This window comes from Drosophila bipectinata, chromosome XR, assembly GCF_030179905.1.
Source record: "Drosophila bipectinata strain 14024-0381.07 chromosome XR, DbipHiC1v2, whole genome shotgun sequence".
NCBI classification, from domain to species: domain Eukaryota; kingdom Metazoa; phylum Arthropoda; class Insecta; order Diptera; family Drosophilidae; genus Drosophila; species Drosophila bipectinata.
Genome location: NC_091735.1, coordinates 21,644,412 through 21,659,578, shown reverse-complemented (window position 1 = coordinate 21,659,578; position 15,167 = coordinate 21,644,412). Strand labels below are relative to the sequence as shown.

The 15,167-nt window shown below is 39.9% G+C and overlaps 1 protein-coding gene across 4 annotated transcripts in view; it reads left to right on the top strand.

The window, feature by feature from the left end:
* dpr8 (defective proboscis extension response 8) overlaps positions 1-15,167 on the top strand; it is a 145,042-nt gene that overhangs the window by 127,529 nt on the left and 2,346 nt on the right. For 3 of the 4 annotated variants that reach the window (XM_070283031.1, XM_017244096.3, XM_043213009.2), the window contains 4 exons: positions 4,001-4,128; positions 5,622-5,790; positions 11,037-11,360; positions 14,618-14,893. In XM_070283031.1, the coding sequence (XP_070139132.1) occupies positions 4,001-4,128; positions 5,622-5,790; positions 11,037-11,360; positions 14,618-14,667 (671 nt within the window). In that variant the 3' untranslated portion in view covers positions 14,668-14,893. Of the gene's footprint in view, positions 1-4,000; positions 4,129-5,621; positions 5,803-11,036; positions 11,361-14,617; positions 14,894-15,167 lie in introns of those variants that run through there. The other variant, XM_017244100.3, reaches the window with a different exon arrangement.

Below are 15,167 nucleotides of genomic sequence, written 5' to 3'. Positions count from 1 at the left end.
CAAGACTTCTTGAGAAAAAACTTCTCTTACCAGAAAGTTCTGGTAATTTAAAAGTTCCAAATTTAAAAATAAAAAAATCTTCTTGTAGAGGGAGTGTGAGGCGGGCGACCTTTTTGTGGCCTTTGCACGTTTGATGGCTTTTATTTGTCTTTTTTTTTTTATTGAAATTTATTGTTTGATTTACATGAGTTTAAGTGACAGGCCCACAGAAACCCCAAGCCACCCAGCACCCACCCAACCACCCACCACACACACACATGCCGAGAGGCGGGTGCGAATGCCTGCCTGCCAATGTGCGAATTTTGGTATTTGCCTTTTTGGCCATAAATCACATTCGAAAAGCCCCGGCATAAAAGTTGCAAATTAGGCTCAAATGTTGACATGGCGATTAATCAAAGGAGTGCAAGGCGCAAATGCAGCAACTAATTCGATAAGCGAGCCAGCTCCGGTTAACAGGAAGAGAGGGGGCTTATTAGCGATAGAGCAGGGGGGTGTTGGGTGGTAGTCTACAGGCCAAGGGCCATCCGAAAGTAGCCATGAATCATTCATAAGCGCCGTTTACACTCCCATAGACTCCAATTTGGGTTGATTAATGAGATGAAGTAGCTGCCTCACTACCTCTACCTCGGTCAGGGCCACTCCCCCTGGTGAACCGAGCCCCGACCACCACCTATTCAGGTCTTAAATCCTCTAGCATTTCTCTCAGTGTAGTCTCTGTGGGAATTTCTTTCTAATCGAGTCACTGGTCATAAGGATAATGGCCAGCTAGGCGAACAAAAAAAAAAACTAAAAATCACCAAAGATAATCCCTTTGGAATGCCCCAGGGACTGGCTTGCATGGAATTCCCCTACCCCCTCTCCACCTCTCTTGACCTCCACAAATTAAAAGTAAAAAGGTCATAAATTCCTAGCGGGACTGTGGGGATCCGATATGGCGGGGGACGGAGGCGGGTTATTTGAATGTGTACGCTGCGGACGGTGGTGGCATGAATGGCATAAATAATAAACCTGCCACATACTTCTTGCCACAAACACACACACATGTACACACACTCACACAGACAGCATTTTGATGATTTCCAGCTGGTCCCTCGTGTCGTATGCGTAATATTTGTTTAATATTAACTCGCCTGCATGCCACCATGCCACCCATGCCAACCAGGCCACCCATGCCACGCCTATTTGGCCCGCAGTCACGCCTGAATGATCCACAACGTTTCCTACGCAATATCCTTTCTCTCCTGGCTCTGCTATTCTCGCATCCTGGCATTGTTTTTAAAGCCGCTTGGGCGGCAACAGTCTTTCGGATCAATAAGTTTAATGTGTTGCCTTTGGAAAGTTTAAGATGCCAGCCGCCATCGCCACCGCCGACGCACGACGAGTTTGCTGGAAAAATAAATAGACGAGTTTTCCAGAAAACGAAAATGGAGGGGAAATTAAACAAAAGAAGCCATTGTGCCCTTTGGCTGATTAAACCGAAAACTTGTACTTGACGATGAGATTTTAGAATGCCAGGATGCTAGGATATTACATTATTCAGAGGAAGACTTGGAGTTCATAGTAAAGGCCCACCTAGAAATGAATGTCTTTTTTTTCTGGCCAACAAGTTGGTGAGAAACTTTTACGGATTATCCGCGGAGGCCAGACTTCAAGGAGTTGGAGGATAAGAAGGAGGTCCTGGCAGGTTCACATTCGGTTAACCAAGTATCCAGAGAGATCAAATCTCTGTGGCAAATGGGGCACGTAGAAAGCGGCGCATAAAGAACTTCAAATGGAGATTGAGAGATACGAGCACGTTGCATAAGGAAATGGGGCATAGACCCCCAAAGACCTCACACCCATCACCCCCAACGCCCCCAAAACCCCACGCCCATTTTCCAAGTACATAACTTTCACTAACCTTTGGCGGCGTTTCTTTTTGCCAAGAGACCACATTACCGTTAGCAGACTATAGTAACTGCACTTTCAGAGCAAGCACAGACAAGCATAGACAAGCACAAACACGCACACACTTGCACACAGGCTCGAACTGACGAAAGTTGTTGAAGAAGCGGAAGCGCTAAGGCAGCCATTTTGCTGTTTTTCCCCCGAAAATGGCCAAAGGGGGCGGGGCACTCAGGACACTACCAGCACTAACCAGAGAAGAGAAAAAGGCGTCTGCCAAGAAATCCCTATTTATTAGCATTGAATGGCAAAACAGAGCACTAGAAGAAGAGAGAAGAGAGAAGAGGCTCTAACCGAAAATGGGAAAATACTAAATGTTTTCTCGGCCCCGAAATGGAATTGTACAAAACAGGATATACAGTATATGTTATAGATACTCGTTTAAGTGCTAGAATTCCATTAGATTCCCATCAAGAGTTGCATTTGAAAGACTCCTTAAAAAGATTACTCATACGCCATGTATAACAGGTGTGGAAGAGAGCTTCTCGTTAGTGGCTTCTTCTTTTTAAGGCTTAGTTTTGTTAATTAAATACATTTTTGTTTATAAAATAAAGGTAAAAATAAACAAGTAACTAAAGTCTGTTTCTAAAGCTACAAAATATTTCATTTAAAACACACTTCAAGCATATTACTCATACGCCATGTATAATATTGCTGTTTTTTGGTCTTACTGAAGGCTTCTTCTTTGTAAGACACCTTTTGTTTCTAAAACTAACTTGAAATAAAGTAAAAAACTAACAAGTTACTCCTTAAGCTACAAGATATATTGTTAAATACAAGACTCTCCAAATATTACGTATACGCCCTATATAACAGATATGGTAGGTCGGTCTTCTTTTTAGGACTTCCTAAAACTAACTCTCCAGGTTTCCGCTTTATAAGACTTGTTAAAGACCCATTTTTTCTAAAAATAACACAAAATAAATATAAAATTATATAAATATTACGTATACGCCATGTATTAAAAATGTGTTAGAACCTCTGTGGCAACTCTAAAGAGGCTTGTAGTAGAGGCTTCTTCTTTGTAGGACTTGTTTAAGACCCTTTGTTTCTGAAAATAACACAAAATTAACTTAAAAATGGAAAAAATATATGAATATTACGTATACGCCATGTATCACAAGTGTGTTAGACCCTAATCCCTCCATCTTAGAACCTTCTTCTTTGTCTTCTTTTTCTTTATTTTAAACACAACTACCTTTGCTTCCAAAATCTCACAAAAATTAAGCTTTAAAATCAAGAATTCCTTCAAAATATTAATCATACGCCCCGTTGTCGAAACAATAATTCAAATAAATCTTCAAGAATTCAAGATTAAATTCAACTTTTTAATATAAACTCAGTCCGAAGCCAACTATGTTAGAACTTTTTAGTTTCGGTCTCACTGGGCCAACGAGATTTCAATCAATGTCCTTGAACTAATGACACAATTTGTTGGTATACTGCCCTGTCTCTGTCTATTTTATGCCTTTGTTACTCTCTCTCTTGCTTGGATGGCAGGGCATTGCATTTATTTTGGTTCACTTTTTGCCTTGCTGGGCACTGTGCTGCTATGCTGCTCTGCTGCTCGAAAGTCAGAAATTGTTTTACGATGAATAAGAAAGTAAACAAACGTGTAAATGTCAAACACACGCACACACATGCACTCACCCAGGGTTGTTCTTTTTTTGCTCCCCAAGGTATGGGGGTATGGGGTTCAATTCTCCTTTCTGTGTTTTGTGAGAGGGTGCTCGGCAGCGGCGGGGGAGTACATACAAACATATATGGCTAGTAGAAACGCTTCTTTGGTTACGCAGCAGGAAAGAAAACAATTTAACGGAACGGTAGATAAACTTTTCTTAAACAGGCTCGGGACGACTCGGAACGAGTGTCCTTAGACCTCTGTGGCTCTGCAGCTCTATATGTGTGTGTGTTTTTTTTCTTTTTTACATTTATTGTTGTTGTTGGGGCTTAACGAGAATGAGCTTTCAAAATGCTTTATGCGCCATTTTGTGTTTCTTGGCTGTATGGAATGAAAAACTCATCCGCTTCTTTCGCTCTCTCTTCTTATCCACAGAACCCGTCACCGAGGTCATCGGCGGACCAGAGCTGCACATCAACCGCGGCTCCACCATCAACTTGACTTGCATTGTGAAGTTCGCCCCGGAGCCACCACCCACCGTCACCTGGTCGCACAATCGAGAGGTAAGTCTGCCCATGCCATCCTTTATCCTCTCCATTCTCCACCTAACGGACCATAAAAATTCCACTGCATAAACACACCGACAAAAATACCAAAAATACACTTGACATGTACGCGACGACGACGTCTCTGTCCGGGGCTCCTCTTCAAATATTTTTATATGTCCTTGTTATAAAAGACGCATTCCGGCCGTACAAGTATCCATAAAAAAACGCTCGGAAGCAGCACCAATAATTACGTTTTACAAGGGCTCGGAATTATTTTTACGATAATTAGCATTTGGTCCTTCGAGAAGATCCCAGATCATGTCGCGACATAAATTTATGAAGCCTGAAGGTCAGGCTTTAATGAATTAAGATTATAATTCAATATAAAAGATTTTCTAGAACTCTTCTTTAGATCTTTGTCCTTTATTTCCCAAAATTTGAATTTTTGGTCCTTCGAGACAATCTCAGATCATGTAAGGACATGAAACTGTGCAATATTTTCAAGTTTTTCTAGTAGATTATTTTTCCAAGCTAGGCTTTGCCCTTGATTTATGATAAGAATTCATAGAATATAAACCAGGACTCCACGTTTAAGCTTTGTCCTTTATTCCTAATAATTAGCATTTGGTCCTTCGAGACAATCATGCTAGTACCTTAGATTATGAAACCCAAACGATATAGCAATGAAATATTTGCAAATATTATTTAAAGATTCCCTGAATTAAGATTAATATTTAATAGAAATATCTCCCAAGACTCTTATACTTTCTTGCTCATAATTTGGTCCTTCGATCCGATCATGTCAGGACATGAATTTGTGCAACCAAAGTGTCATTCAAATGAAATATTTTGCAAGTTTTTCTGAAAGGCTCTTAGGCACAGACCACCAGACCTGTCTCTGCCGATGAATTATGATTAGAATTCATTAGAAAGCTTCCCCCAGGACTGGGACTCTTCCCTTAAGCTTCATCCTTTATTCAAACAAAGAGAATCTCTGGCCAGGTATGCCATTCTCGGACAGCCGCAATCTCACTGGCACGAACTCATTTACTTTATGATTGCCCAGGATTCTTTTTTGTGAGAAGAAGAAACTTTGCTGCCATGGCTGATGGCTTTTTTTTTTACATACCTATGTATATATAGAGATCCTGGACGGAGGAGAGATTGAGGTGGGATTCTGTGGCCAAATAAGAAATTTCCCTGGCAGAGCACTAAGCTCGACCACCCTGGCTTGACTAACACGATGTCATTAATAAAAATTTAACTAACATGCCCGGCTACATCCCTGGAAAGGAACCCAGAACGGGACAGGACAGTTACAGTTACTGTGTACAGGACTGGACAGAAATGGCATCCATGCCCACAACAACCGAAATGTAACAATCTAGCCAAAAAGGAGACCCCTCCCCCCCCTATTCCGAAAAAGTTGTGTCCTGGCACTAAGCTGTTTGTTTCCTTCCCCCTTCCCCATTCACCCTATGCCTGCCTGTGGGTGTTATTCATTTCAGGTCATAAATTTCGATTCACCTCGCGGCGGTATATCATTAGTCACCGAGAAAGGTGTGTTGACCACCAGCCGGCTTCTGGTGCAGAAGGCCATCTCGCAGGACTCGGGACTCTACACATGCACCCCCTCCAACGCCAATCCGACTACGGTGCGCGTGCATATCGTCGATGGTGAGTAGCCCGGTATGCAAAACGCTTTGCCTTACCTAAATATGAGTGTTGTATGTACAAAGAGGAGAGGGGTAGGGAAGGTGAAGGGCAGTTCTTATACACGGCAAGAAAATTTACATAGGTGATGGGAAATTGAATATTCACTTAACTTAAAAAATCTAAAATCTTAATCTAAAAATTTTAAAAGCAGACTTGAACTAATTTTTAAAAAGAAATATGTAGATTTCAAAAACCATATTAAAAAAAGCGATTTAAAAATATATAATTTTATTAAATAACTTTTAGTGAAAAGAAGTCACAAACTTGTTACTAATTTTATCAAAAATTTGCTAATTTTTTTATAAAATTAAGATAAAAATTAGTTTTTAAATGGCAAAATTTCCCAGAGTTAAGATCTGGGAGTCTCTAGGATCTCTATCTTTTATTAAAATCGCTATTTAAATCTAAAAATTTGCATAAAAATATTTTAAATTTAAAGAAGACGCTTACTAATTTTAATTAAGTAAATTTATTTTTTGAAAAAAGTAAAGTTAGTAAAAGCTAGTCTTCAGAAACCATATTTTCAAGTATTAGAAATACTATATACCCCCATATATTTTCCCAAGTGTAGCAGCTTAACTAAAGCAGGGAAAGAAGAGAGGGGGGGGTAAAGAGAAAAGCAAAGCGGGGGCGGATGGCTCTGGCTCTGGCTCTGGGGTGGACCAGAACAGCAAGACAAATGTGCGGCGCCCAAAAGTCAACTAAGCTTGTTTGGCTTTATTTGACAGACGAGCGCGTCCAGTGATTGACGATAACTTTTTCTAAAAGCTCACAGGGCAGCTGAAAGTGGGTGGAAATTGTGGGGTGGTGGAATGGTGGGATGGGGAAAAGTGCCGTTGAAAGTGATGGGGAAAAGTGCTGGGAAAAGTGAGCCGAGCCGAGCATATGAAAATGAAAGAGAATGGCTCTCAGCAGAAATTAGCCAACAACTTTTTCATACATCTAGTTTTTTTAATTTAAAGATGATTTGTTTTCAAAGATAAAAGAATTAGATTTTAGAAATTTTTTTTTTAATAAATTCTCCCCTTTTCCCAAGAGCTCTGAGGAGAGAAATCTTTTGGCAAAAAAAAAATAAAGTGAGAATGTATGAATACTTGGCTGGCTCTTGAAAGTTTGCTGGATTTTGGCGTTCTATTTGTTGGCCGGGGTATTAGCCAATATCTCAAATATACTCTCACACACTCACTGCCACACGGAGAAAGTCAAAGAAAATTAGTTGAGGAAACTTTTGGCATCAACATTTGCGCAAGTTTTGACTCGTTTATGCCGCAGACGCCAAGCTCCAAGCTCACAGCTCCCAGATCCAAGTTGGAGGATTCAGGATTCCCCTTCTTTTTTTTTGTAACCCCCATCCTACTCTACTACTGCTTTGGGGCATCATCCGCTTCTGGGCCGACGTTCGCCGCTTCCGCTGAGGCCGGAAAAAAGCGCTTACAAAGCAAAAAGTTTAACAACTTGAGCGCAAATGACTTTGGCGTGTAAGCGGCACGCTACAACAAATACGCCATGGAATTAGACTAAAATAACAACAACACTGTACAGGAATAGGGTAGTAGGTAGAAGGGGCGGGGTCTATAGCTGACACTGTGTAGTATGTAAGTAAGAAGAGTGTCTAAGAAGCAACGGCAACTTGTTAAGTGGAACAACTGCTGAAACTTAAGTAATTAACACAAGTTGTTTGCGCTCAGCGTTGCGGCCAAAAGCACCGCAGGGCTGGCAGGCAGGCGGGAGCAGAGCAGAGCAGGAGCAGAGCCGAGCAGGAGTTGGCACGGAAGGGGCACTACTACTGCCAGCGGGATACCATTCCTTCCCTCTGGCGCACTCTAGTAGTTTATTTAATAAAAATATCTCACTGGCAACCGCTGCGGCATGAGCAGCGAAATTGAAATCGACACAAAGGCGTTCAAATGCCGGCAAATAAAGAGATCGCCCTGTCGCGTCGGTGGGCGGTATATCCCCCTAGGCGCTGTGGAGCCCCTTTGAGCGGCCAAGCATACCTAAGACGCTAAATGAGCTTTCAAATGAACGAAAACGAAATCAGAAACACTACACAGGCACAAGTACAAGATTGGCTTTAGTTTCCTTCAAATGAGTGTCTTATTTTAGGTAGGGACTTCTTTCTAGTAAGGGACATCCTTTCATTGGGGATCAGGAAATCTATAAAGATATAGCTTCTATAAGGCAGACCATAGGTTGGCGATCATAGGCTCCCTAAGCCTATAAGTCAACAATTGTGGTAGAATTTCAATGATAATTTAAGTATAGGGTGTATTTTCTTGATGGAATTTTCGTAATTATTAATTATAGACATGGCATGGAAATGGCAGGGTATGCATAAGACATGTAAGGACTTTCATAGAACTGTGTAGATCTGTATAGACATGAAAAGCAAGGTTAAGACATGCACAGACCTGTATAGAAATTCATAAGAAATGTTCAGACATGCATAAGACATAAATAGAAATGTTTAGACATGCTTGAGACATGAAGAGACATGCATAGATCTGTCCAGACTTGCGTGGACATGTAAAGATTTGTATAACTACATATACACATGCATAGACATGTTTAGACTAGCACAGACTTGCATTCACCTTTAAAGACATGCTTACACATGCATAGATCTGTATAGCCTTGTTTAGACCTGTATAGACATGCATAGACATGTTAAAACCAGCATAGACCTGTACAGATATGCATAAACATGCATAAGTCATGCATAGATCTGTACAGACTTGCATAGACTTGCTTAGACCTGTATAGAGCTGTAAATACATGCATAGACTTGCATAGTCATGTTGTATATTCCTTAAAATCGTAATATTTCCAGCTATTCCTGTTGTTTAGTACTTTGTTTAACTTTTCCAGCCCAAAAGTATCTAGATACTCAAATAATAATCAGATAGAAAGTGTTTGGAAATCACTGGCGGATGCAGTCGGCATTGCATTTCATATTCTGAGCTGCGGCTGCCACAGGCCTGTTGTTATTGTCAGTGATTTGGAATTCATTCATGGTTTCCATTTTCACTCACAAAATCAGAGCCAGTCAAGAGGGAGAGTAGAGTATAGTTACTTGTGCAACCTCGACTGTTGCATTATTGATAATGGTGCTGCCTCGACTGACCTGCTAGAACAAAAGCCGCTTATACTTATGTATTTTGGCAGGCTGAGCAGGTTCTGTTTCTATTACTATTCCACTTTCGCTTCTATTTCTATTTCTATTTGGACTTGGCCATTTGAGGCGATCATTACACCTAGTCGGACAAAAGCCGTCGTCTCTGTGGCAGGACATCAAAGTCATTTTCATTAATTGAACTGCCCTGCCATGTCTCCAAGTCCAAGTTCGACCACTCGACCAGTCGAGCCATCCAACCACACACAATCCGACCCGCAATCCAATTAAGTGTACTTTCTATGGTTCTTTTATCTGCAAGTGCTTGCTTTTTAACGCACTCCAAGGACTCACTGCCGAAAGGACAACTCGTAGCCTGTCATAAGTGACACTGGCCACTGGACTCATGGCTCATTCCTCAAGCCCTTGGGGGCGAATCGAGGACGAGGATTCATTGTCTTGTGCCAGGACGTTTAATTATGTCAAACCGTATTAACAGAGGACACCCGGGCCATCCTGCTAGTCCTGGTCCTGGTCCTGCTCCCAGCCAGTAATTAGTGACGTCCGACTCTGCAGCAAGATATTGGCATTCGGCATGGAAAACTTTTCAAATGTCCAACTGCCACGTGCTGCAAAGAGTAGAGACGAGTCCTGGATATCCTGAATATACCTGAAGGATTACCTTTACCATTGGATATCATAAACAATAAAACACACAAAAGAACGCTGGATGACTAGCGCTTTTTAGGGCTTTATTGGCAGTGACAGGAACCCGGTCTGATAATCGGCATTCCAGTCGTGGTGAAAGTGCTACTTCCACCTACTAGTAGGTGTATTAGCAGCCTCCCTGCCTGCCTGCCATACACACACCCAAGCAGACACTTAAGTAACAGCTCATGATGGGCATCAACGAACTCGTAAAGGACGAACGATGCATGATAATTGAAGCGCCACAGCCAGTGTGCCAGGAACACTGTGTGTGTGTTGGAACTCCTCCTATTGGTGGCAGGAGGCACTGCCTCGACGACAGACTCCCGCGCATTTCATGCCCAAAATTTATGGCTCCCTATCTGCCATCTGTGCCCCTCGCAAAGTAGTTGGCCAGTTTTTGAATGCTGGCTCTTTTTTTTTTTTTTGTTTTTTTTTCGCCTTTTTCTTAGCCAGTCTTGGCGTTTTTATTGCCGGCAATTAAGTTAATAGGCAATAAAGCTTCTGGATTTGCCAGGCGGGCTTGGTTGCCAGCCAGTCAGCCAGCCAGCCACTGCCTTTTAGCTGGGAATGCAGATACAGATAAAACTACCAGATACTACATTTTCAAAGTTGCATACTTGTGTACTCCTTTAACGCCCCTTCTGCCGCCAAATCCATAGATCTTGAAGAGAAATCCAGAAAGCCATTTTAAAAATATTGACTTCCAAATGAACTCGTTTCCAAGCACTGGACACTATTTTGGGAGGCGATTGATGGACCTGGAGGTTGGATTTTAAATTAAAGGGTCTATTATTTTATGATTCTTCAATATTGGAGGTTTCTGGTGGGGGTAATACTTCATAATATTATTAATATGGATACTAATTAGTTACTTCCTAGTAATCTTCTCCACTTTTCTTTACCCTCTCATCCCATATCGTTGCACTTACAGCCGTACAATATGCGGTAGCGCCCCTAACACTAGAACGGTATAAAGTCTTCAAAGCTTAGCTTTCTTTGTAAGAATCTTCGGGAAAGATGTAAAAATATAATTCTTTGGTTGTCTCTTCCAAGTTAGCCTCTGTTTTGAAGGACACTTGATGAACCTCCAGGGTTGGATTTTAAATCAAAAGGTCTATTAGGGTCTTAGGGATACTGAGATTCTGCAAAAAAATGGCTAACGCCTCGTCTAAAAAAAACCCTATTCTGTTTTCTTTACTTCCTGAATTATACTCGAGCTCTATAACCATACAATATGCAGCAGCACCACCCGCCTTCTTTGGGTTCTACCTTCTGGGAATTATGTTTTTTTTTCTCGCTGTTTGTACCGCTGTCCCCCCTGACCCTTGAGGTCAACCTTTACTAACCCGGTGGCTTCTTCTTTATTTTTGCGCTTTCCCTTCAGGTGAACATCCGGCGGCGATGCATCATGGCAATTCTGGGGCCTTTCGACCGCCGGGCCTGGTGTGGCTGCTGCTCTTCATGTGCGGACTGCCGCTGCTCAGCCAGGCGGTGGCCCAGTGCCGGGGTCTCGCCCACGCCCTTGGACAGGCAGCGCCCCATCGACGCAGTACCGCCCACCAGCCATTCAAGGCCACCGCCAGCAAGGACAAGGACAAACAACGAAGCAACGAAGAGTCACGGAACAAGTCACTGGAACAGGATCTGGAGGAGGATCTAGAGGAGGATGTGGAGGAGCCACTGGCCGGGCGCCAGGTAGTCCAGGCGAGTACGTTTCGGGGCACATAGCTATTCGGTGGGGCGGGAACTGAAATCTCTGTCGAATTGCCAACTGGAATCACAAACTAGGTTCATAGTCTCGGTCGCTACACCCTTTCCCTTTTCTCTCTTGACCCACCCCCTCCAACCCCCAACTGGCCGCCTTCGGGCGGTGCAGGATGCAGGTCCTTTTATCATTAAATTAAGTAGCCAAAGGAGCAACCGGAACAGAGACACTTATCACATTTTTCTAAAAAAAAAAACAAACGAAAGATGGTGGTTAGGATTTTTTTTTTTAAGTGTGAATTCTAGTTGCACATGCATTTGAAGCATGTAAAAAATTAAAAATATAAAAAATAAAACTACAAAAAAAAAAAGAGAAAAACTCACACATACATAAACAGACCTTGTAAATACAAAAAAGACTACAGGAGATACTCTTCCATCTCTAGCTAAGCCCCCAGATTTCGAGTGTAATAATTCATCCAGTTCACAGTTGAGACTATCCTTTCGGTTCATTTTTGAGATACTTTTGAGATACTTTTCACGCAGCCAGCAGAACCACAAGAGAGACACAAGCAGACAGATTGAATTATGTATGTATCTATCGAGTACAAGGTTAAGTTATAGGTGTCTAATAATATTATAATTAATATATAATACCAACTAACAGAGAGAGCTACTTGCGATTTAAAGCAGGTCGAAGGTCGGCTAGGAGGTCGTCTAGGAGGAGAAGTGAATTTTTTTTTGTAACTAGCATAAGTTCAAGACTATAGTAAAATTTAAGGAGGAGGGCAGGGCGTCGCAACTTGTACATACATATAAGCAAATCAACATAATTAGTCCAGATAATTTTTTTTTTTTTTTTTTTATAACTGCTCCATATATCAGAAGATCAGAAGAATAATCTCTACCTATATATTGGACATTTCGATGTGTTTAGAGCTAAGCGATAAAAAAAAGATACAAGATACCAGTTACCAGATACTGATTATTGTTGTGTGTTTGAAACAGAGTCTTGACAGATGATATTGACAGAGAAAATAACCAACTATCCAGTAAAAGCATATTGCTAATAATTCAAACTCGAGTATTTAAGGTCTCTATCTATCTATCTCTCTCTCTCTCTCGATCTATCTATCTTTCTCTCTCTTGAAAAGCCCTCACTCTCTCACACACAGTTAGTAAATGTATCTTTAAGAGTCAGCAGATCCGCGATCCCACCCCGAAATGAAAAAAAAATAATAAAAGGGTCTAACCCTAATCCCCAAAAATAGTCCCCACATAACATATATCCCTCAATGTCCCTGGTATCCTGGTAAATCAAATAAATATTATAAACTCTTCAAACTAGTCATAATTATACATATATATATGTATGTATGTATGTATGTATTTAATGCTACACTTGGTCGGCATAATGCATAATGATCGAAAAATCAAGAGGTTATATTTTATGAATGTGATTACGAATAGAAAAATGAAAGAAAGTGGCTAGAGAGGAAACGGGAAGAAAGCATAAGAAATGATGCCCCCAAAAGAATAAAAAAAAAACCAAAAAGACCAAAAGATCAACGAGCAGACATAAGATTGTTGGATTGTTAGACAGCTCGCAGATATGAGGCTGCTTTCGCAGCTTAAGGATTCTTAAAGATTCTATAGAATCTCTACATAAAGATCCTCAAAACTCTTGGATTTATAATCTTAAGGGTGGATCTAAAGAGCTGCGATTCGCAATTAGTTAATGTACCTATTTGTAAATTTTTTTTTTTACAAATGATTGCTTTAATTTCCCTTCCATATATCCGTTCGCGTGCACTAGTCTAAGCCGGTTCATTCGACGTGAGTGTTTAAAAAAAAAATCTTAAAAATAGTAAAATTGAATAAAATTCAATATCAAACCAGAGGCAACCCAAACCGATGGTCCATTTCATCCAAAAAGATATATAAGTGTCAGATAGAAAAAGAAAAACTGCAAAGAACAAAAAAACGAAAAAGATACAAAAAAAAAAACAAAAACAATTTCTATGTATGTATAAAATAAGGTGAAAATAAAGTCCATGTTGCAGATGCTAAACCTATGACTATATAGAGTATTGTAATTTAATGAAAACCGATATAAATATGTAAATGATAAGCGATAATTAAAAATTTGTATGTTGACCCTATTATTATGTTCGTTTGGACACGTATTTTCGTTGAAATTCATTGTCAGTTTTTCTTTTTCTCTTTATTTTTTTTTTTATATATTATTTTCCTGATAGAGTTAATTAAAGGAAAAAAGTAAACAGAAAATTTGTCGCAAAGTGAAAAAAAAAAAAAAAAACATTTTTAAAGTAAATATGTTAAATACAATTTTAAGCATAAACAGTGGCGATAAATGCAAACAATTTTAATGTGGTTACAAAAAAAAACACAAAATGCAATGCAAAAAAAAAAAAAATACGAGACTCAATGAAAATAAATGTACGTTGCTCCAAATTGAAATGGAACACACTTTGAAATATTACCAATTCATAATAACTATATTTACGAAAATGGATAAGCGAAACAGAAACAGAAACCTACCATCAAGCGGAACAAGAACAAGAAAAAGAACAAGAATTATGGATTAAATTGCATAAGAGATTTAAGAGAAGAATTAACGAAAGAAAAAGGTGCAAGAAAAGTAAGCACCACCACCACACTACCACATCACACAAAAACATGGTGACACTTTCCACACACCCAAAACACACGCAGGACATGAACTGACATGAACAGACTCACTTTCAGGCAGCCAGGATGTTATGCAATTTGAACCAGAGATGAATTTGAACAGAGCGCTCAACACAAGAGCGATTCAAACAAAAAACCAAATATGAATTCAATAAAAGTGTAAAACAAAAATAAAACTCAAAACACTGCATTTTTATTTCAACAATTATGTCGTCACGTAAAGTGATACATTTTATGTGCATTTTGTGGTCATTTTAACGTCCAGCCCCTTCTTCATCCAAGATCAGTTGGGAAGGCCATTCAGTTGATATCCATCCCTGGAATATAAAAAAAAATATTATAAGAGTAAGGTATAAAACTAGTTATTTTTGAATTATCATTATTATTATGAAATATTTATTATAGTTTATAAGCATGATTACAACTTAACCTTATTATTCCCAATCATTTATATTTTTCTTGCTATTTATTTTTACATTTTTTTCTAGCTTTTAAAAATTTATAAATTTTTTTTATTAATTTTCTTTTGTTTTTTTTTTTATTACCAAGCTTTTAATCCGATGGATTATTTTGCGCCACACCCAATAGATAGAGTATAAACACATCATTTATGCACACCACACTTTTTTTGGCCAGCTGTTGATGAAGTGCAATTAAAACTACATGAGGTTCATGTTTGCTGGCTTTTTTCTGGCTGCATAAATAAAATGATGTCAACTAGGCAATTAAGGTCCAGGTGTTAAATTGCGACCCAATCGATTACTGGATTTCATCAAAGCGGAAAACAAATTATGACACGGCCGGAATTTAATTTGCGGAATAAAGGTGAGCCTCATAACTAACTAGTGACCTTATACCCTATATTACTCTTCCTGGGTCAATACTGTCCAATTCCATCGAGTTTAATCTCATCTCGTCGTTTGATTCGATCGCGATCTTATGGGGTTTACGATACGATACACGGCCGACAAGCTACGATCTCGGCATGCGATCTAGAACGCACTGTAGATGTACGATATACGGCATAAAATTAAATTTCGGTGATCTGCGGCTTAGGATCGACATTTTAAGGCGTAAGTAGTAAGAAGGTCCCGGAGTA